The 24,279-nt window shown below is 39.4% G+C and overlaps 1 protein-coding gene and 1 pseudogene across 3 annotated transcripts in view; both read left to right on the top strand.

Moving 5' to 3' along the window:
- SMARCC1 (SWI/SNF related BAF chromatin remodeling complex subunit C1) overlaps positions 1-24,279 on the top strand; it is a 172,706-nt gene that overhangs the window by 29,256 nt on the left and 119,171 nt on the right. For all 3 annotated transcript variants that reach the window (XM_025884852.2, XM_025884851.2, XM_025884853.2), the window contains exons 3-6: positions 3,024-3,109; positions 10,961-11,042; positions 12,306-12,398; positions 15,407-15,476. In XM_025884852.2, coding sequence (XP_025740637.1) covers positions 3,024-3,109; positions 10,961-11,042; positions 12,306-12,398; positions 15,407-15,476 — 331 coding nt within the window. The remainder of the gene's footprint in view (positions 1-3,023; positions 3,110-10,960; positions 11,043-12,305; positions 12,399-15,406; positions 15,477-24,279) is intronic.
- LOC112833633 (elongation factor 1-alpha 1 pseudogene) lies at positions 17,300-19,744 on the top strand (annotated as a pseudogene).

Here is a 24,279-nt window from a genome sequence, read left to right as displayed (position 1 = left end):
ACTACGATCCTACAGAGGGGTTTCATCAGCTCAGCAGAATTTTAGTTGGGCTATAAATAGGTAGGATGAGACCACTTACGTACATCCAGGGTAAGATTAGATTAATTTTCCAAATAGTTAACCAAAGCTAGAACAGCTTATCAAAAGCAGTCTAGTCACACAGCTGGGAATAGAAGCAGCCGGTTAGAGCTGTCCTTGATCCCCAGTCTCTGATGGGGTCTGTAGCTACTGAGACGAAGCAGCATCTTGCTGGCTCTGGAAAGCTCAAGTTTTGGAATCCTCTTGCCCTTTTATTTTTTAAGTTTTTCAATACTAATCAAGAGGAATTTACAAGGAACAATCGACGCTGCTCCTTCAGAGAATGTCTAAGCACATGAGCTCTTGTATTCAAATTATATCCAGTGTCAGTTAGGGCAGGGCCTCTTCCGGGTTGGGGGTGGTTGGGATGAGGGTTGGGTGAGGTGATACAGTCAGGGCCCCGTGGGTGTCCTTGCAAAGTCTCTTGTCTCTGCTTCCAACTTGCCGTCCCCTGACTCTGATCTACTACTTTTTTATCCGGGTGATTTTGATAATGAGCTTATCATTAGGACCAGAGTCCCAAATCCATTCCCATGCAGGCTCTAAGAATCCTTGATGTCTGGTGTGTGTACCTTTTTGTTTTTTTTCTGTCACATCTTTATGGATTTATGTTTTCCTTTTTGCATTTCATTGCTGGAACTAGTGCCCTGGACAGGTTTCTGAGTTTCCCTCTTTCTTTCCCTTTATTCAGATGCTACTTCTGGAAAATAGGAAGTCTCAGTTTCTACTTCTTCACTTATCACTTGTTCCTGTAGTGGTTGATAGAAGTTACTGTGTCTGTCTTAAACATATATCTGATATTTTAATGTGTCAGATTTACTACCTGTCCAGAAATTGACTTTAATCTTAAATTACGTGTTTTATTGTTCTGGTCTGATCAATATGTAGCATGGCTATTTTTTTTTTTTTTTTTTACGGCTATGAGCTTTTAAACTGTTTTAGTATACTTGAACTACTGAGAAAAGTTTTACGGATTACCTACATTGTCAGGCACTCTGTTGAATATTGATGTTAAAGATTTGAATAGGACACTGTTCCTGTCCTCAAGGAGTTCATATTACAGATAAATGTATAAACCAGTCATTTCAGTATTAGGCTGTGAGTGGTTTGCATGTGCGCAGTAGTGATATGCATATGTGGTTGGAGAGAGCATTTTAGCCCAGTCTCTGCGGGTTCAGGGAAGGCTTAGTAGAACTGTTTCATTCTACTCTTGTAGGTACCTACCAGCACATTATTCTAATTGAAGATGCCAACACTCGAAAATTGTAATAACTTGTGCATTTTCTCAGATAAATAACATGTTGTCAATGGTAAGAATTGCACCTGGATGTATTTTTTTTTTAAAGACTTTATTTATTTATTAGAGAGAGTGAGAGAGGGAGAGCCCAAGAGGGGGTAGGGTCAGAGGGAGAAGCAGACTCCCTGCTGAGCTGGGAGCCTGATGTGGGACTCGATCCCGGGACTCCAGGATCATGACCTGAGCCGAAGGCAGTCGCTTAACCAACTGAGCCACCCAGGCGCCCGCACCTGGATATATTTGTTTAGGAATATGTAATGCAACATTTGGGGTATATCGGGAATAGTGTTGGGCAAGAAATTAGGAACTTGGGGCGCCTGGGTGGCTCAGTCGTTAAGCATCTGCCTTCGGCTCAGGTCATGATCCCAGGGTCCTGGGATCTTTAAAAAAGAATTAAAGATTTCATTTATTTATTTGACAGAGAGAGACACAGCGAGAGAGGGAACACAAGCAGGGGGAGGGGGAGAGGGAGAAGCAGGCTTCCCGCGGAGCAGGGAGCCCGATGCGGGGCTCGATCCCAGGACCCTGGGATCATGACCTGAGCCGAAGGCAGATGCTTAACAACTGAGCCACCCAGGCGCCCCACAATTCTATGTATTTAAAAAGCAACAGGTAACCAGAATGACTTGGAAGGCTCACTTGTTAGCTTATTTTGGAAGAGCTCATCTTAATGATTTTCTTAGTTTTTTTTTATTTTTAAAAATGTAATTTTTCATTGTAGTAAAATATTTTAATCTTTAGGTGTGTAGTTCAGTGCCATTAGTATATTCACATTGTAGACCAACTGTTACTGCCATCCATCTCCAGAACTTTAGCATTTTCCCAAATTGTAACTCTGTACTCATTAAACCTTAACTCTCCACTCTCTCCCCAACCCTTAGCAACCACTGTTCTGCTTTTTGCCTTTGACATCATGCAGTTCTTTTCATTATATTATTTTGTAAGAATCATTTTTAAGGAAAAAAATGCATGCTGTATTTCTAATACTTCCATCTTATTAGTGTATTTGATGATCAGTTTATATGAAACTTTTATTTCCATAATGTGTAAGTCATTTAGCGTTTATTTGAGCATGACTTTTATAAGCCATAAAGTGCATGCACATCTCTTTTCAAATTGTTGTACAGATTTTAGCTATAATTTTACATATAATTTACACTGTTTCATGGTCATTAAAATATTGCAAAAGTTCAGTTATGATTTTTGCATAATTTAAAGTCGGATCTCAATTGGGAAAAAGTCTAATGTATGCTAATATTTCTTACTCTACAGGAAAATCATATTGTTGGAAATTGTGTTTTACTTGAATTTTAAATATTTTAAAAATCACATTTTAAATTTATCAGCGGAGTTTGTAGTAGATCAGTATTTTCTGTCCATTAGTATTTCCTGCTGAAACATTTTGATTTATCTTTTGTAAATCTTGTTTTTAAGAGACTGTTTACTAAAAAGAGTAGTACATTAATTGAGTTAAAAAAATTTTTAATTCACTTTTGGAAAAATTTCCTTATACCTTATTTGGTTCCAGGAAGTATTTAAGGTTAAGCTAGCAGTTGATAACTTTTGAGTTTATAAAACTTTGAATTGAGACATGACTAATTTTGTCAGAACTTTTATTTTTCTCATGTGTAACTTGTATCATTTTTAGGCAAAATGTTTCATGGATTTCAAAGCTGGAGGCACCTTGTGTCACATTCTTGGGGCTGCTTACAAGTATAAAAATGAACAGGGATGGTAAGTTTTTGTGTTTGTGTGTTTTGATGTGATATTTAAGTTATTTAATGTTAAATCCTCTTCCTTCTTTGTATGGTGTTAGAGAATTCTAAAAGCACATAGTTAATGTGCCAAGTGAAAGTTTTGTCTGGTTTTCTAGTTTACTTTGTACCTATATCCAGGAAAAATATCGAACAATTACTGCATTTATTAGGCAAGTTATTTCTCATATATGGTTGTACCTAGATAATGGGTGAGTGTGTATTGTTAGCAGGTTAGAAGGTAGGCTCACTGTGAAATATATAAATGTGTATTTTAAACTTAATGTTGTGCTGAAATATAGCAGCTTAATTATTCTGTGAGCCAGGCCTTCAGAACGAGAGCTGTCTAGTGTGTTGTCCTGAGGACACAGACGAGAGGAATCCAGCTCAGGAGCACAGACCGTTACTTGGGCAGTGGTGCAGCTAGGAGTAGAATCACTGCTGTTGTTCTTGCAGTGTTGCGTTTTCCCTTCACTCCTCTCTTTCCCTTTTCTCACCCTGTCTCTCTTGGTGCTTTCCCTCTTGAACTCTGGGGTTTCTGCCATCTCTGTGTGGGAAGGTCAGCTGCTGAGACGAGTGAGTGTTTCATGGTGACGGTTCCAGAGTTCAAGGATAGCGGGGAGTCACCTCACAGGCAGGGGTTGAAGGGGTGCTCGAGGGAATTGAAGTCATTTCGAGGTTTTAGTTGTGTTGTCTATGTGCAGTTCAGTCTTAGCATCTTTCTAGGAGAATATTTAGTAATTTGGGTACTTCAAAATATGGCTGGGAAATGCAAAGAAGTACTCACATTGATACATAGGACAAGTTTATGAGTAAATGATTTATTTACAGTGAATAGCAAGTGATACAGACTTTGTGTATTTGCTGAACTTTTAATGTATGGGTGGGTGTTTAATAGATATTGGTTAATTGATGCAATGAGCACAAGTGTGTTGTCACCAGAGGTGACTTGCTGTTTTGCACTCTGCTTCTGGCTGTGGTGGTGTGACTCTTACAGGGTATTCCCTGAGCTAGGATTGACAGCCTGTCTGACTACTCTCAGATATGATTCGTACCCTACTGTTAGCTCTAGATTCCCACATGGAACTCTCTTCTTAGTTTCTTGTTCAGTTTGTGTCCTAAATCCTGACCTGACTCAAGAGGACAATCTCAAAGTGAGATGACTTCTCCTTAGTGACCTGTTCTGGAAATTGCTTTGTGTGCCAGTACAATGGAATATTTTTAGGTGAAAGGGTTTAGAAGGATATGTAAAAGAAGATGTTTTTAAATTAAAAGGGAGGCCAAGAAAGAAGTAAAGATTAAAGTGGGAGACTTTAAGAGTGAGGAATAAGAATTTTTCCAAGTCTTTTACTCACACTGTACCAGAATCATCCCCTTTTTGGTGTCATTAGACACTTAGTTGCAGTGCACACTTCCCCTCCTGAGACATACACACTTGCAGCAAGTGGATCACTTACACTGTGACCATGCATATTTTAGTGACCACCCACCCATTCAGATGTCTGAATAGTGGCCTGTCGTCTTGACAGTGCCTCCCACTTGCCCCACGCACAACATACCCCTCTGAACCTCGTTTATGTTCTCCAGTTAACCTCACAGTCTAGCTCCAAAGTTTGCTCATTTCCTTCTAAATGGCCAAACGTTCTCTTTTTCTCTTGTTTCTGTTTGGTTCTTTCTTTCTCCACGCCCAACATACCCCTCTGAACCTCGTTTGTGTTCTCCAGTTAACCTCACAGTCTAGCTCCAAAGTTTGCTCGTTTCCTTCTAAGTGGCCAAACATTCTCTTTTTCTCTTGTTTCTCTTTGGTTCTTTCTTACTTCCTGCTTTCTTTTAGCTTTCAGTGATGTCAAACTGGAGTATCATTTTTGAGGTTCAGTGGGAACATTCAACAGACAGTACAGATTAAGATTCCAGAGTGTTTGAATATGATTTTTCTGGATGTCTCTAAATAGTCAGAAAACCTTATTTGTAGGTTTTCATTAAAGGATAAAATTTTGGGCTAATTTCATGTATAGTTGTATATAACTGAGGGATACCAAACCAGGGGGATTTTGACATCCTATGGAAATCTAAAAACATTTCCTGAAGGAGGAGAGATTAAATACAACCAAATTCAACTCAGTAAATGTCAGGGTCCTCTTGCAGAGTGATTAGAATTTTATTTATTCTTACAGTTCTACACAAATTACTGTGTAATGTAATCATATTTCATGCCTTTTAAAGATTTTGTTGATTGAAAATATTGTGTTTTATTAGTTTTGTTTGGCAGTGATGAACTAGGCTTAGTTAACATAAAGTTTGGGATTTGTCTTAACGTGAGAAGTGGCCTTTTATTTTTCCCTTTGACACGATTTGCTGCTGACATTTATTTCTTGCAGATAAGCTCAGACCTACTTTTCTTTCTACCTTCAGACTTGGTGGTTCAACTTTTATCCCCTGCCTTCAGAGTCTCCTTTTGATTTTTGTTTTCTTTTGTTTTGTTTTTTTAAAGATTTTATTTATTTATTTGAGAGAGAGAGAATGAGAGAGAGAGCACGAGAGGGAAGAGGGTCAGAGGGAGAAGCAGACTTCCCGCCGAGCAGGGAGCCCGATGTGGGACTTGATCCTGGGACTCCAGGATCATGACCTGAGCCAAAGGCAGTCGCTTAACCAACTGAGCCACCCAGGCGCCCTTGATTTTTGTTTTTTAGATATTACCACAATAAGTCTCGGTCAGTGGCTTTCAAACTTTAGGAATCACTTGGAATACTTTTTTTTTTTTTTTTTGAGATTTTATTTATTTATCTGACAGAGAGAGCCAGTGAGCACAAGCAGGGGGAATGGCAGAGGGAGAGGAAGAAGGCAGGCTTCCCACCGAGCAGGGAGCCCAGTGCTGGACTCTTGATCCCAGGACCCTGGGATCATGACCTGAGTTGAAGGCAGGCCCTTAACTGACAGAGCCACCCAGTTGCCCCCACTTGGAATACTTTTTAAAAATGTAGATTACTGGGCTTCGTGGACATACATTGTTAACTACTAAGTGTGGTGTGAAAACTGAAAATCTGCATTTTCAAAAAGCACTCTAAATGGTCATCAGGCCTTACTTTGAGAAATGCTGGTCAGTGAGTTTGTCGTTCTCGCACAAACATGGTTTAGATCTTTTAACTTGTGAAGAATTACCCACTTTTATAGCATATTTTAAAACAGCCATCTAGCTTTTAAATTTTTTAAAAATAATATAGCAAGGATCCAGACCACTTTAATTATCCCCGAAGTCACATACCTAAGCAGGATATAATTTGTTGTCTACTTCTATGTAGTAGACCTCCCTCCCTGCATATATGCCTGCCTATTTCAAGCTGTTTATCTGTAGGCTATTTGCCCCCCTTTGGGATTGTGGTATACAGGACCATCCTTCTGTTGATGGTCTCCATGCTTTTGTAGCTTGCCATTATTAGACAAAGCCCCTTACTCTTGAGGCCGACTTCCATCACTTCCCACACAACTGTTCTGCTATACTCTTGTCTGCTTTTGGTCTTACTCTTAGCTCAGTGCGTTTTGTCTAGCCTTTTCCAAGTTTGCTTCTGAAGCTACTTACCAAGGAATTAAACTCATTTTCCAGGATCCTTTGTTGATTATTTTTATTCAGACTATATTTTCTGTACGTAGCTGAAGATGAGAAGAGAACATCCCTAACAGTACTCACAAGAGGCACAAACTTGGAGCAGTAAAGCTAATGAAGGCCCTTTTGACAGACAGTGTTGCCTTAGATTGAAAGGCTGCCCTGAGACATTGCCAGGCAGATTGCCAGAGGGAAACAAAGCAGAAGACTCATTAATTAGTAAGCCCTCAATGAAGAGCTCATATCTACATTTTAAATGAGCAAAGGTTTTAAAAGCCAGAGAGTTACATGTTCATTTGTTGTCTCTTCTATAGGGCTACGTTAAGATTCAAAAAGGCTTTATAATTTTAGTTTTAATTTGATTTCTCTTGTGTGTAGGTTTGAGCATTTTTCTATATTGTATAAAGTAAAACTTATTTATTTATTTATTTATTTTTTTAAAAGACCCCAAATAGCCAAAGTAATCTTTTTTTTTAAGATTTTATTTATTCATTCATGAGAGACAGAGAGAGAGAGAGGCAGAGGGAGAAGCAGGCTCCCGGAGCCCGATGCGGGACCCGATCCCAGGACTCCGGGATCATGACCCGAGCCGAAGGCAGACGCTCAACCATCTGACCCAACCAGGTGCCCTAAAGTAAAACTTATTTAAATACTCATGGTAATTTCAAAATAAGTCAGATTAAATTTTTCAACTTGAGGTTATACTATATTTACCTGAGTTTTATTTCAGTTTTTCTTTTTAAAGCTTTTTAAAAATTTAGAGCATGAGTGGGGGGGAGGGGCAAAAGGAGAGGGAGAGAGAGAACCTCAAGCAGAGCCTGACCACCCTTGATCTCATGACGCTGAGATCACCACCTCAGCTGAAATCAAGAGTCCAACGCTTGACAGAGCCACCCAGGTGCCCCGTTTCAGTTTTTCATAATAGGCATATATTTTAAATACTTTTTTTTGCTTACATAGTATATTGCTGAATCAGGAAAAAGCTTTAGTCTGTTGTAGTATTAAATCATTGTTTGGCAAACCATTTTAGTTTATTATGGAAAATATAAAAGCAGAGAGAATAATATGAATTGCCATTTACCTTCATGCACCTTCAACTTTATATAATTTCATCTGTTTGTTTCTAAACTTTTTTAAAAGCATAGGGTTTTTTGGGGGGGAGGGGGAGAGGCAGAGAGAGAATCCTAAGGGATGCAAGGCTCCATCTCACAACCCTGAGATCATGATCTGAGCTGATATCAAGTTGGATGCTTAACTAACTGAGCCATCCAGGTGCCTCATGAGATTGTTTTTTTTAGGTAATCTCTGTGCCCAAGATGGGGCTTGAACTCACTACCCTGAGATCAAGAGTTGCATGCTCTACCGACTGAGCCACCCAGGCGCCACTGAAAAGCTTTTTATTTATTTATTTATTTATTTATTTATTTTTCATATGCAGACTGCACGCCCATTGTGGAGCCCAACATGGGGCTTGAACTCATGACCCTGAGATCAAGACCTCAGCTGAGATCCAGACTTAGGCGCCTAACCGACTGAGCCAGCTAGGCTCCCCAGCATAGGATTTTTTTAAAAAGCATTTTAACGGTGCCATTATCACAACTAAGAGAATTATCAATAATTTTTCATTGTTACTAAATACCCACTTAGTGTTCAAGCTTCCCTGATTATTTCATGGATGGTTTTTATATTAATATTTTTTACATTTGTATTTTTTTTTTTAAATGTTCCGTTTTATTTTTTTTCAAGATTTTATTTATTTGACAGAGAGAGATACAGTGAGAGAGGGAACACAAGCAGGGGGAGTGGGAGAGGGAGAAGCAGGCCTCCTGCTGAGCAGGGAGCCCGATGCGGTGTTTGATCCCAGGACTCTGGGATCATGACCTGAGCCGAAGGCAGATGCTTAAGGACTGAGACACCCAGGCGCTCCTTCTTTTAGAAAGGGGAGACACTCACATGGCTCTCCCTGTATTGTGCTGAAAGAACCAGTGGAAACCTGTCTGCTCTAATAGGGTTGTCTCAGTCAGTCACGTGTTATTCTGTTGTTGTGCCAGTTAATGGAAATTGTTTGGAATTTCTGACCTACCCCTTCCTCAGAAGAAGTTAGGAAAGGAAGATACTAAACAACCCAAAAAATGGGATTTAAGGATAAGTTCTGGGTACCAAGGTTAAATCAAGATACGGTCACTTAGGACAAAGGTCCCTCTTACATATAAATGCCATTTTTGAAGCTGTAACTAGTTCCTTTCCAGATTACCTATTTCTGTCCTTTAGTGGACACTCCTTAATTTCCGAATTGGATCTCAGTCATAATATTAATTTCCTGAGTGGTTTGCTTTTTAAAGCCACACATTCTTTTTTCTTTCTTTCTTTTTTTTTTTTTAGAAAGATGTGAGGAGGGGCAGAGGGAGAGGGAGAGAGAGAGAAGAATCTTAAACAGGCTCCATGCCCAGCACAGAGCCTGACACAGGGCTCAATCTCACGACCTTGAGCTCATGACATGAGCTGAAATATAAGAGTTGGACGTTTAACTGGCTGAGCCACCCAGGTGTCCCTAAAGCTACACATTCTGTTAGCCACTAGGGCTAAATAGGATGGTTTTCAAAAAAACCTGTTTTTTGCCCCCAAGGCATGTAATGAGATGTCTTACCAACAAGATGATTCTGTTGTGGGGCTTTAACAGCAGTGTGCACAGGCTGTATTAGGAGCGTGGCAGAAGACAGGAATAGCTTCATAGGGGAAGTGGCTTATGGCAGACCCTGGAGGCGATAGGATCAAGCCCACAGAGTAGGTAGTGACATACAGGAAAGGCTGCAGAGTTTGGAAGAGCGGTTGGAGGTGTGGGGAGCATCTCCAGGTTAAAACAGGACAACCTGAGAGGTAGAGCATAAGCTCTGGATTCCAACTGCCTAATCCTAGCTAGCACTTGGTAGTAATGATTTAAAAACATAACCATAGGGGCATGGCTCAGTTGGTGAAGTGGCTGACTCTTGATTTCGGCTCAGGTCATGATCTCAGGGTCCTGGGCTTGAGCCCTGCATCGAGCTCTGTGCTCAGTGGGGAATCTGTTTGAGGGTTATTTCTTTCCCTCTCCCTCTGCCCCTCTCCTTGCTCTTTCTCTCAAAGTGAATAAATCTTTTTTAAAAACCCAGAAAACAGGGGCGCCTGGGTGGCTCAGTTGTTAAGCGTCTGCCTTTGGCTCAGGTCATGATCCCAGGGTCCTGGGATCGGGCCCCGCATCAGGCTCCCTGCTCTGCCGGAAGCCTGCTTCTCCCTCTCACACTCCCCCTGCTTGTGTTCCCTCTCTCGCTGTGTCTCTCTCTGTCAAATAAATAAATAAAATCTTAAAAAGAAAAAAAACACCAGAAAACAAATAAACATGACCATAGTTAACATTTATTGATCACTTACAGACTAAGCATAAACACGGTGTTAAGCCCTTAACATATATATTTCATTTGAGCTTCACAAAAACCTGTAATGGGCCATTGTACTCACGAAGAAATTGATCCTTGGATTTAGTAAATCACTCCAGACTGCATAAATAAAAATGGGGTCAGGATTAGAACCCAGAACAGTTTGACTCCACAGCCCACACTCTCAATCACTGAGCTATACTTTCCCTGGAATTAAAATGGAGCAAAATCAAAGTAAGTGTTGAATAAAAGATATGGAGAAAGAAGCATTCAAATTTGTTAAGATTTAGTCATATGGAAGTGGGTGCGAATAGGCAGACAACATTAGAATGTTAGGTTTGTGTACTTAAATAAAAAGACATGGGGAGAGAGAAAAGGTAAATAGACAAATTTACCAGATTTAGGACAATAGTAGGCTCAAAGAGAACACAGACACTGAATTTGAGCAAATGACTTGTAAGCATATAGAAAGTAGATAAACTTTCCTTATACTTGAAGAGTAGTATAATAGTTCACTGCCTTTGGATCTGTGGACTCCTTTTTTATATGATGTAAAGTATTTTAGACTTAAGAAAAACAGGATACCTCATGGAATTGGTACTTCATTTTGACTGGAGTGGATCTTAATGTCATAATGTTTAATGTTTTACGAAGATTTTGAAACTGCTTTCTTATACTGAGAAAATACCTTCATGCTTTGTAGAGTGCTGTTTTAATTTCCACATCTTTGGAATTCATTTGTGTTGAGTGCTAAGACTAAGTTTTCACTTTTGTTTAAGGTAGAAGACAAATTAAGTAATGATTTTCTTCTCTTTAGGCGTAGATTTGATCTACAGAATCCATCCCGGATGGATCGGAATGTTGAAATGTTTATGAACATTGAAAAAACATTGGTGCAGGTAACTCAGAAAGTTAAATTACTAAAAAAATTTTCCCTTTAATATATTTTCAGTTTTAAGATTGGCTTTATTGGACTGCAAAAAGATCAAAGGAAGAAAAATTTTCTGAAATCTATTCTATATTTTTATGGGTTTTGGGGGATTAGAGCTATAAAGTATAACTAAAACTTGTCATTTATAAAATATTGATCCTAAACTTCTGGTGAAATAATCTATGATATTTTCTTTCTTTCTTTTTTTTAGAGAGAGAGAGGGTGGGGGAAGGGGCAGAGGGAGAGGGAGAGAATCTAACAGGGCTCGATCTCATGACCCTAAGATCATGACTGAGCTGAAATTAAGAGTCAGATGCTTAACTGACTGGACCACCCAAATGCCCTGATATTTTTTTTCTTTATTTCGCCTAATCTGTTATTTGAATCTCTTTCATATTTAATATAAACACTCTCAATCTATGTCACTCATTTATATAGTCTCGTTTTTTTTTTTGGATTTGTTTCAGGGTTGTCCCACAAATACAGATCTTATTTCCCCAACTAGATATAACCTGGAAGAGAGAACACTTAGTATTATTCTTTTCTTTCCTAGTATTTTTATTGATTGGTAATTTTTAATGATTACTGAATTAGCCTTCCTTGGGGGGGTGCAGCTGGCAAAGATTCAACTAGGTATTATCATTAACTTGATGCCTGAAACTTGTCTCATGAACTGCTAGCTAGAGAAACAATTTTTTTTTGTTGGTTCACTGATTTTAGGAGTTAATATGCGTGTTTTAATCATTGCTATTTATAAGTTTACAAGTGGGAAAAAGAGCTGTAAGTAACTTACATAATGAACCAGAATGGACATTTCCCTGGGATCCACTTCGGGGGTCCCCCCTCTTGCCAATAAAAGGTGTAGGTGGAAATATTACATTAGATTTGGACTGTTAAGGTCAATTCAGGTAAGATTGGCTATAGAAGTATCAATATGTCAATGTGGTACCTTAATGAAAAATATGATGAATTTCTTTAGGTTGTGATTCTGAACATTTTTTGTCCAGGTGTACTTAGCTGCAGAGAAGGGATCTGGGGATGGCATTAAGTGGCCTGCTGAACACCTAGGCTTTATATTGAGATGAGACTTCTATAGTCTATACTAAAAAACATCTTCCCATTTTAAGCACTATGGCTTTGAATGTTAACTTTGGCCATTAGGGTAATTCATTAATAATGTGACATCATTTCAAAACCAAGAGAATTTCAAAATCTGTTTTTTCTTCCTCAGAGCAACTGTCTGACCAGACCCAACATCTACCTCATTCCAGACATTGATCTGAAGTTGGCTAACAAATTAAAAGATATTATCAAACGACATCAGGTAATAAACATGATCAATTCAGAAAATTGTGTAATAGTAAGTTTATAAATCTCAATCATAGTATCTTTTAGTTTCTGTATATATCTGCGTTAAATGAAAGTTCTCTCTCTTTGGGTCCTTACAGTACTAAGTTTTTTCTCTCCATTCACCTCCAGTTCTTTTCCTAGAAGCATTTTCCCCCTTAGCATTGTTGAGATACAATTGACACCTAACATTGTGTAAGTTTAAGGTGTACAGTATGGTGGTTTGATGCACATATGTATCTAAAATTAGCATTTAATAGTCATTGGTATGGAGTAACTGTAGTCTTACTGTGAAATATGGTTATGCAATTTATTTCTTTTTTAAAGATTTATTTAATTTTATTAAAAAATTTTTTTAAAGATTTTATTTATTAGATTTATTTGAGAGAGAGGAGAGAGTGAGCATGAGTATGGGGGAGGGACTAGCAGACTGCCCGCTGAGCAAGGAGCCTGATATGGGACTTGATTCCAGGACCCTGAGATCATGACCTGAGCTGAAGGCAGATGCTTAACCGACTGAGCCACTCAGGCTCCCCTAGACTTATTTATTAAAGAGAGAGAAAGAGAACAAGTGCATGAGTTAGTGTAGGCTGCAGGGGCAGAGGGAGAGGGACAGAATCTCAGGCAGACTCCCTGCTGAGTGCAGAGCCCGATAAGACCCTGAGATCATGACCTTACCCGAAATCAAGAGTTGGATGCCTAATGGACTGAGCCACCCAGGTGCCCCTGGGCTTATGTAATTTAAGGAGACCATGTGGTCTGTATCACTGTAATCACAAAGTGAAAGTAGAAGTTGATGGCATAGTTGTTAGTAAGAGGAGATCAAATATTGTTTCAAGTAAACCTATCTTTCCTCACCCCCGCCACCACAGTGATACCTATTGTATTTATATATGTGGACTGGGAAATTCTGTTTTCCCCATAAGCTTACATTGTCTTGATTCACAGGTGCCATTGTTCTCTTCAGACGTCTTTCCCTCCCTCCTCTAACCCCGTTTTAGGCTGGGACCTTGGGTATTTACTGCATGTAGGTTTGTGGCTACATGTGGCTGAACTATAAGCAACCCTGTATCATGGTAAACTAGCTGAGGAGACCCCGGTAGAAGATAATTTTCTGAAACCACATCATTTGAGTGACAAAGTTTTACTAATCCTTAGAATTAAGTTGAGAATCCTTCTGAAATACCTTTTTTCCTTCTGCAAGAGAGATTGCCAGTTGTATCATGTTTCAGTAATTAGTAAAATATCTTCCAAGTTCCTAAAATAAGGATTTCTAATACTGTTTACATTTGGAGATTTAGTATAGTCCTTTTCTTACATACAGCGTCCCTACCAAAGAGAAAGATAATATAATTGTGCTTTTGGATCAGGCAGTCCCAAGTCCATTTCCTCGTCCCACCAGCATTTTGACCTTGAACCAGTCACTTAACCTTCTTTTCTCTTCTGGACTGCTTATTGGAGTGGCTGTCAAGTGTAGTGTAATTACATGTAGAATGTTAGAAGGCAGAAACGGAACAAATTAACCTGCTGGGTATTACCTTCAAGCTGAAATTACCTACTCTTATTGCCACCACGTTAATCCTGGAAGAAGCTTATATATTTTCCTACAGTTGATACTGAACATTTAGTTCTCATTTTTCTTAAGAGTCTGGCTTAGCAATTGTGTTCTGGGGTTAACCTCTAGAGGGACATAAGGATCTTCCAGGTTTCATAGACTCGTAGGGAAGAGACAGTAAGCTAGTGATACTATTGAATACTGATGATTAGGCCTTTGTTCAGGCATTTAACATGCATTAATAGGGGTGCCTGTGTGGCTCAGTTAAGCGTCTGACTCGATTTTGGCTTGGGTCATGATCTTGGGGGCCTGGGATTGAGCCCCGTGTCCAGCTCCACGCTCAGCACAGAGTCCACTTGTCCCTCTCCCTGCCCCCCTTGTGTGCTCTCCCTGTCTCAAATGAAGATTTTTTTTTTTTTTAAGATTTTATTTATTTGAGAGAGAGAGAGACAGCCAGCGAGGGAACACAAGCCGGGGGAGTGGGAGAGGGAGAAGCAGGCTTCCCGCAGAGCAGGGAGCCTGATGCGGGGCTTGATCCCAGGACCCTGGGATCATGAACTGAGCCGAAGGCAGATGCTTAACGACTGAGCCACCCAGACACCCCAATAAAATCTTTAAAAAAAAAAAAAAGGCTTCCAAGTCATATTCTAGATTGTATGCAGTAGTCTAGTTGTGACCTAGCTAGACCTTAACCTTAATGTTTATGTCATCCAGTATTCTAACATTGACTTTATTTACTTATTTTTAAAGATTTATTTATTTGACAGAGAGAGGGACAGCGAGAGAGGGAACACAAGCAGGGGGAGTGGGAGAGGGAGAAGCAGGCTTCCCATGGAGCAGGGAGTCCGATGCAGGGCTCGATCCCAGGACCCTGGGATCACGACCTGAGTCGAAGGAAAACGCTTAATGACTGAGCCATCCAGGCACCCCCTAACATTGACTTTAAACAACAGTGGCATACATATATGCTAGAGCCAAGTAAAATGTCCGTCCTGTATGCATGTAACCATAAGTTATGGCTCATGGTCATAAACCTGCATTGACTCACTTCAGATAATTGTGATAATTTCTGATTAATTTGGAGTAACTTTTAGAATTAGAAATACTCATATTACAGACAAGGTTTCTTAGAGAGATACATAGAGAATTGGCTAAGAGGTACTTGCATTATTTTTCTATTCAACAATATAAACTGTCTATAGATAATTTATGTGTTTTTATTTTTCCTTGTTAATACTTTTTCTTTACTAAAAATAAAAATATTATATAGTCTTGATAAGTATATATATATATATAGAGAGAGAGAGAGATGGGTAGATAGTACATAATACATAAAGTAATGCCTTTATGATTCTCTGGCAGTTTCCAACTGGCATTGCATAGTCTGTTTGCCATGTGCTTTACCCTTATATTGTTCATTTGCTTTCCAGGGGACTTTCACTGATGAGAAGTCAAAAGCTTCCCACCACATTTATCCGTATCCTTCCTCACAAGAGGATGGTAAGTTAATTTTTGGTTATGAACTCCTACTTCACTAGATTTTAAGTTTTATCAGAGATTTAAACAGTATTACTAGCTTTTTGAAAAAGAGACTTTCAAGTATTAAATAACTTGCACAGATTATTTAAATGTAGTTTTCTATTTGCTGAATTGGTCTAAGTAAATTAATTCTTTGATGTCCAACTTTTTGATCGTTTGACTTATATTTCTTTCTTTGTTATCTGGGTGTTTAGGTGTGCCTTATGTATTAACTTTATTAATGTTTGCTGTGTCCCTTGTGTTCTGAAAATTAAGAGACATTGCAAAATGAAAGAACATCTCTGGGGAAGATGGGCTTACTGGCCGTCTGAATGGGGTCCCTCAGCAATATTTTAGTTTGGTAAATTTAAAGTGGTTCAGATTCTGAATTTTAGCTCTTCTATCCTACAGGTTGATTTTGTCTGTGGCCAGAGTTTGATAGGGCAATGGAAACTGATTTTTTGAGAAAGAAAATATGAATTAATAAATTAACCAGATTAATTTGAGAAATAGGTCTTCTATAAGGGATCAAGTCTTCTGGTTAACATAACATATCCCTTTAGGTCATCTGTATAAGAAGCTAAATTATATCAGATTTGAGTTGCTAATTACCCCATACTGAGTATTTTTTCTGATTAGTGCAATTATGCTAGAAGTCAATAACAACAAGATTACCAGACAATCCATGTATGTTTGAAAATTAAGAAATATATTGCCAGGTAATTCATGGGTCAAAGAAGAAATTACAATGGAAATAGAAAATCCTTGGAACTGAATAATTACGAAATGAATGATAAAGTACAAGAATGTTAAATTTTGTTGGAGACAGCTGAAGCTATGCCCAGAGGGAAATTTCTATCTTTAAATGTGTATGTTAGGAAAGAAGAAGGACTGAAAAATCAATGATGCACACATCTTTCTCAAGAGATTGGAAAAATAATAGCAAATTAAACCTGAGGAAAGAATGAAGTAATTAAGAGCGAAAATTAATGATGTGGAAAATATACAGGAGCCAGGTGCTCAGCAGTGTCAGAAATCGTTCTCAGAAAAGATCAGTAAGGCTATTCAAATCGTGCTGCAAGTAAGCAAGAGAAAAAGAAAGAACAAATAATGTCAAGAGTGGAAGAGGGACATTGTTACAGATCCTACAGATATCGAAAACAGTTGATAGGTTGCTTGATGGCTTATGCATGGTGTCAGATCTAAAGAAACCATTGCCTTATCCAGAGTCATGAAGTTTTACAGTTTTAGTTGTTACATTTAGGTCTTTTCATCATCAGTTTGGTAGCTAAAAGTTTGATTTTATTTGTTACAGTCAAAAATCTCAGCTCTGTGATTATTACGCTTTTATAAAGTGAGAAATCTCATCCTGCCTTTAGTGTTTACCTGGTTGTTTCTCAGCCTTTTTCCTGTTAGGTAATAGCAACTGGTGCCCACTAGATGGGGGTGGTGGATAGCTGTGATGTTAGAATACTGATTCTGTTGCTGTCTCTTTCTCTAATAAGGCTGATATAAAACTTTTACCATGTGAGCTTTTTGAGAAAAATTGCCTTTTACAAAAGATCTGAACTGTAATTGTTACATCTGGCTGCTTAATGATTCCTTTGTGGTGCTAGTTTTATTTTTCTCCTTTGTTTAATACAACCTAGTTTACTGCATACTGATGATGCTCGCTTGGTATTAGTAGTTAGAGCAATTGTTAGGGGATAGCATTTAAATTTAATTTTTAATATATTGAAGGTTATTTTTGAAATATAAGACATGATTTGGCACACTGTACAATTTACCTTAGAATAACTGTCAGGTAAATGTTGACTCTCAGCAAAGCCTTGTGCTGGGCTTCTTACAAGTACTTGTTTCAGGTAAGTGTGCAGATGATAACAGTACCAGCCACAAACACATTAGAAACCGTATTGTAAAACCCTTGAAAATGCAATATACTTTTAATGAGGATTAGTCAAAATTTAAAATAAAAGGTGATATTTAATGGGCCTTAATCTGTTGGTAAGATTTGGGGTATGTTATGCTAGAAGGGGCAAAAGCATAGAGGTAATAAATTATGAACTTTGAGGAAAAGGAATTGGCAAAGTTTGGCTATATATCGTAGCACAGTGGGAGATAAGAGTAGGTAGGTGAGAGGACAAAGCTCTAGTGTAGAGTTTTGTTTTATTAGGTGGATGAGGGTGAGGGTAGATAATATGATTTTAGTGGAGAGAAATTTGCAACTGTGGCTGTATTAGGAAAATTTGACTGGGAGCTGATTTCTGGGACATATGATATAAGGAGACTGGTCAGAGCAAGACCCTTTGGAATGCTTTGAGTTAACTTGCTGAGTGAGGGAAAATTGTGTCCTTGGATGAGATAAATACATTTATCAGGAGAGCAAAGGAAATTAGATGGCAAGCCAAGGATGGTCCATATCTTAAAAGTCATGGGAAAATAAGGAGAGCATTTTAAAATGCAGGAGGTTGGCAATGGAACTGTTCTACAAAGAAATAAAAGTGAGGACTGAGACAAGGCATTTGGATTTGTCAATAAGGAAATAATTGGTAACCTTTGAGAATGAAGTTTTGGTAACTTGCCAGTGAGGGTAAGTTGTAGAGTTGGTGGAAGATCACAAATTCTCAGAATGTATGACAGGGAAAAGAAAGTGGAGGATGGCTTTTTCGCAACGGTTTGCTGCCAGAACACAGGTGTCGTGAAAACCACCGCTCAACCTAAACCAAAATGGGAAAGGAAAAGACTCACATCAGCATCGTCGTCAGTGGACACGTAGATTCGGGCAAGTCTACCACTACTGGTCATCTGATCTACAAATGTGGTGGGATCGACAAAAGAACTATCGAAAAATTTGAGAAGGAGGCTGCTGAGGTGGGAAAGGGCTCCTTTAAGTATGCCTGGGTCTTGGATAAACTGAAAGCTGAACGCGAACGTGGTATCACCATTGATATCTCCCTGTGGAAATTCGAGACCAGCAAGTATTACGTGACCATCATTGATGCCCCAGGACACAGAGACTTTATCAAAAACATGATTATAGGCACATCTCAGGCTGACTGTGCTGTCCTGATTGTTGCTGCTGGTGTTGGTGAATTTGAAGCCGGTATCTCCAAGAATGGGCAGACTCGTGAACATGCCCTTCTGGCTTACACACTGGGTGTAAAACAACTAATTGTTGGTGTTAACAAGATGGATTCCACTGAACCACCCTATGGCCAGAAGAGATAGGAGGAAATCATTAAGGAAGTCAGCACCTGCATTAAGAAAATGGGCTACAACCCCAACACAGTAGCGTTTGTGCCAGTTTCTGGTTGGAATGGTGACAACATGCTGGAGCCAAGTGCTAACATGCCTTGGTTCAAGGATGGAAAGTCACCCATAAAGATGGGAATGCCAATAGAACCACACTGTTTGAAGCTCTGGATTGCATTATGCCGCCCTTGCGTCTGCCTCTCCAGGACGTCTACAGAATTGGTGATATTGGTACTGTGCCTGTGGGCCGAGTCGAGACTGGTGTTCTTAAACCTGGCATGGTGGTCACCTTTGCTCCAGTCAGTGTTACAACTGAAGTAAAGTCTGTTGAAATGCACCATGAAGCTTTGAGTGAGGCTCTTCCTGGGGACAATGTGGGCTTCAATGTCAAGAACATATCTGTCAAAGATGTTTGTTGTGGCAGTGTGGCTGGTGACAGCAAAAATGACCCACCCATGGAAGCAGCTGGCCTCACGGCTCAGGTGATTATCCTGAACCATCCAGGCCAAATCAGTGCTGGATATGCACCTGTGCTGGATTGTCACAGCTCACATTGCTTGCAAGTTTGCTGAGCTGAAGAAGATAGATCGTCGTTCTGGAAAAAAGCTGGAAGATGGTCCCAAGTCCTTGAAATCTGGTGATGCTGCCATTTTTGATATGGTTCCTGGCAAGCCTGTGTGTGTTGAGAGCTTCTCTGACTCTCCTCCTCTGGGCTGTTTTGCTGTTCGTGACATGAGACAGACAGACGGTTGCTGAGGGTGTCATCAAAGCAGTGGACAAGAAGGCAGCTGGAGCTGGCAAGGTCACCAAGTCTGCCCAGAAAGCTCAGAAGGCTAAATGAATATTATCCCCAGTACATGCCACCCCAGTCTTAATCAGTGGTGGAAGAACTGTCTCAGAACTGTGTGTTAATTGGCCATTTAAGTTTAATAGTAAAATACTGGTTAATGATAACAATGCATCGTAAGACCTTCAGAAGGAAAGGAGAATGTTGTGTGGACCATTTTGTGTGTGTGTGTGTGTGTGTGTGTGTGGCAGTTTTAAGTTATTAGTTTTTAAAATCAGTACTTTTTAATGGAAACAACTTGGCCAAAAATCCATCACAGAATTTTGAGACCCATTAAAACAAAAGTTTAATGAGGGAAAAAAAAAAAAAGAAAGTGGAGGATGCCATCCAGCAGGTGGCCAGGCTTTTGTCTTTCAAGATTTGGCTTCGCAGTTTATTTCTGGGCAGAGCAAAAGTAAACTCAAGCACATAATAGAGTTGAAACCTGGAAGGGATAAAGGAATTGATTTAAAAACATGGGTTGCGGGGGGCGCCTGGGTGGCTCAGTCCGTTAAGCATCTGCCTTCAACTCAGGCCATGATCCCAGGGTCCTGGGATCGAGCCCCGCATCAGGCTCCCTTCTCGGTGGAGAGCCTGCTTCTCCCTCTCCCTCTACTGCTCCCCTCTCTTGTGCACTCTTGATCTCTGTCAAATAAGTAAAATCTTAAAAAAAAAAGGGGGGGGCGCCTGGGTGGCTCAGTCAGTGAAGCATCTGCCTTCAGCTCAGGTCATGATCCTGGGGTCCTGGGATTGAGTCCTGCATCGGGCTCCTTGCTCAGCGGGGAGCCTGCATCTCCCTCTGCCTCTGCCTGTTGCTCCCCCAGCTTGTGCTTTCTATCAGTCTCTCTGTGTCAAATAAATAAATAAAATCTTAAAACATCAACAACAAAAAAACCATGGATTGAATTACTGGTTTTAGTAGAAAGTATGTATTTCTCTAAGGAATGAGAATTTTTAAAAATCAAGATACTCATTAGAAGAGGAAGATAAATCTTACTCTACAACATTTTTTTAGATGAGTGGATATGTCCCTCAGTCTTTATCATCTTCATTCTTTTTGTTATCTGACTTGAGAATTTCAAATGTCTAGTCTTTGAGTTCTCAGATTCTTTCTTCTGATGGGTCAAATCTGATGTTGAGCCCTCTAGTGGAGTTTTCAATTCAGTTATTCTGTAATTCCAGAATTTTTGTTTGATTCTTTTTTATAGTTTCTGTCACTTTGTTGATATTCTTATTATTGTTCATACATCATTTTCCTAATTTTATTTAGTTATTTAATGTTCTTTTGTTCTTTTATAGTGCACTGAGTCTCTTTTAAACCATTATTTTAATTTCTGTATATCAATTTCGTATTCTGCAACTTTACTGAATTCATTTATTCTAAGTTTTTCAGTGCAGTCTAGGATTTTCTAAATACAGTAGCATGAATTCTGCAGATGGTGATCGTTTCACTTCTTCCTTTCCAATTTGGATGCCTTTTATTTCCTTTTCTTGCCTAATTGCTGTGGCTAGGACTGCCAGTACTGTGTTGGATAAAAATGGTGACAGTGGGTATCCTTGTCTTGTTTCTGATCTTAGAGGAATAACTTTCAGCTTTTCACCATTGAGTATGATGTTAGCTGTGGGCTTGTCATATATGGCCTTTATTATGTTGAAGTATGTTTCCTCTATCCCACTCTATCAAGAGTTTTTATTCTAGCTGTGGGCCTATCAGATATGGCCTTTATTATGTTGAGGTATGTTCTCTCTATACCACTTTATCAAGAGTTTTTATTTGTAAGTGGAAGTTGAACTTTGTCAAATGTTTTTTTCTGCATCTATTGAGGTGATCATATGATTTTTGTCCTTCATTTTGTTAACGTGGTATATCACTTTGATTGATTTGCTGGTGTTGAACCATCCTTGCATCCCTGGAATAAATCCCAGTTGATCATGATGTATGATCTTTTTAATGTATTGTTGAATTTGGATAATATTTGCTTGAGGATTTTTTCATCTGTGTTGACCAGGGATATTGGCCTTGGCCTGTAATTTTTTTTTTCTTGGCACCTTTGTCTGGTTTTAGTATCTGGATAATGCTGGCCTTGTAAAATAAGTTTGGCAGTATTCCTTCCTCTTGTTTTTTGGAAGAGTTTGAAAGGATTGGTATTAAATCTTCTTGGAATGTTTTGATATAATTCACTAGTGAAGCCATCTGGTCTGGGACTTCTGTTTGTAGGGGGTTTTTAAGTTACTGATTCAATCTCCTTACTAGTAATCAGTCATTTCAGATTCTCTGTTCATGATTCAGTCTTAGAAGGTTGTATATTTCTAGGAATTTATCTGTTTCTTCTAGGTTGTACAGTTTGTTGGTGTTTAACTGTTCATAGTAGTTTCTTACAATCCTTTTTATTTCTGTGGTATCAGTTGTAACATCTCTTTCATTTCTGATTTTAATGATTGGAGCACTTTCTCTTCCTTGACGAGTCAATTTTGTTTATTTTTATTTTTTATTTTTTTTAAGTTTTTTTTTTTTTTAAAGATTTTACTTATTTGAGAGAGAGAATGAGATAGAGAGCATGAGAGGGGAGAGGGTCAGAGGGAGAAGCAGACTCCCCACTGAGCAGGGAGCCCGATGCGGGACTTGATCCCGGGACTCCAGGATTTACTTTTTAAAGATTTTATTTATTTAGAGAGAGAGTGAGAGTACAAGCAGGGGGAACAGCAAGGGAGAGGGAGAAGCAGCCTCCCTGCTGAGCAGGGAGTCCAATGCGGGGCTCGATCCCAGGACCCTGAGATTATGGCCTGAGCTGAAGGCAGACACTCAACCCACAGAGCCACCCAGGAGCCCCAGTTTTGTTTATTTTTTTCAAATAACCAGCTCTTGGCTTTATTGATCTTTTATATTGTCTTTTTAGTCTCTGTTTCATCTATTCCTGCTCTGATTTTTGGTATTTCCTTCCTTCTACTAACTTTGGGCTTCATTTGTTCTTTTTCTAGTTCCTTGAGGTGTAAAGTTAGGTTGTTTGAGATTTTTCTTGTTTCTTGAAGTAGGCATTTACCACTGTGACCTTCCCTCTTAGAATTGCTTTCGCTGCATCCTCAGAATTTTGGTATGTTCTTTTTTGTTTTGGATTTTTAAAATTTCTCTCTTGATTTGTTGTTGTTGTTGTTGACCCATTGGCTTTTCATTTAAAATGATTATTTTGGGGCGCCTGGGTGGCTCTGTTGTTTAAGTATCCAACTCTGTTTGTTTATTTATTTATTTATTTATTTATTTATTTATTTATTTATTTATTTGACAGAGACAGAGACAGAGACAGCGAGAGAGGGAACACAAGCAGGGGGAGTGGGAGAGGGAGAAGCAGGCTTCCCGTTAAGCAGGGAGCCCGATGCAGGGCTCAACCCCAGGACCCTAGGATAACGACCTGAGCCGAAGGCAGATGCTCAATAAACTGAGCCACCCAGGTGCCCCCAGCGTGGAGCCCACTTTAGAAAAAAAACAAAAACAACATTACTTTGTATTTGTCAGATAATTTATAGATCTTTCCTCTAGGGTCAGTTTTTGAGATTAATTATTTTCCTTTGATTAGACCATTTTCCCTTTCTCTTTGGGTGTCTTGTTATTTTCTGCTGTGTTTTGTGCCTTTGAATGAACAGCTGCCTCTCCTGGTCTTTATAGCCTGACTTTGTACAGGGGAAGACCTTCACCAGTCAGCTCAGCTTGAGATTCGAGGCATCTCTCAAAGGTTTTCAGAGGATGCATCTTCTCTGTACTTGTGTGTGTAAAGAGTATGCTGCTTTCTCTTTCAGGAGCTTGTAATATCTTGCTTTCTCTGTGTCTCTCTGCTTTACCACAAGTTCTCTGTTGTTGCAACAAGCCACTGAGCTCTCTTTTGATCTTTGTGGTGCCCAGGCTTCCAAAGAATGCTGGTTCCCCATCAGCACTGAGTCATTTGAGACAGAAAACTGTCCCTTGGGCAGCCCTCAGAAAAGTCAGAACATAGGATGTACATTCCACTCTTCTTTCTCCCTACCAGGGGAGAAGTTGGGATCTTGGTGCTTTCTCCTGATCACACCCAGTTGACCAGCCTCTGTCTGTGGCATTACTGGTTCTCTGGTACTACAGTAAGTTGCTTAGATTTCATTTGTTCTCATTGACCACCACACATCCAAAATATGTCCATTCTGTCAGTGCTCTAAGTCCGGTGAGGCAAACAGCCCCCCTAATAATTTGGAATATTGGATGCACATTCAGTCTTCTCTTTTCAACCGAAGGAAGAAGCTGCAAGCTGAGCTTTTCCCCCCTGATCCTGCTGAACTCTGCTGGCTTGGGAGAATTTCTATTGCCGTGTATACGAAATGGCTTTTCTTACTGTTACAGTGCAGCTGTTCTTGACTTTGAGCTTGCCTGAAGTACTGCAACTCCTTAATTGGGTCCTAGAGTTCTCATGGAGACTTTTTAGGTGGTATATTGGTGTTAAGTCAGTGTCTCTGTGGTGGAACAAGGTCTGGGGCCTCTGTAATGTTACTTTGTTACTTCCTATGCATGATGGCCAAATAACATTACATTGTATGGATATACTACCTTTTGTTTAGCCAATTGTAAGTTTATGAACACTTACCTATAAATAATGCTATTATGATCCTTTGTGTGCAGGTTATAGTGTGGATGTATGGTTCCAGTTCTCTTGTGTTTATACCTAGAAATTGAATTGCTGAGCCATA

Source organism: Callorhinus ursinus, unplaced genomic scaffold (genome assembly GCF_003265705.2).
Source record: "Callorhinus ursinus isolate GAN/ISIS: 27379988/994484 unplaced genomic scaffold, GSC_fseal_2.0 scaffold15, whole genome shotgun sequence".
Lineage (NCBI taxonomy): Eukaryota > Metazoa > Chordata > Mammalia > Carnivora > Otariidae > Callorhinus > Callorhinus ursinus.
This window is presented reverse-complemented; position numbering and strand designations above follow the sequence as displayed.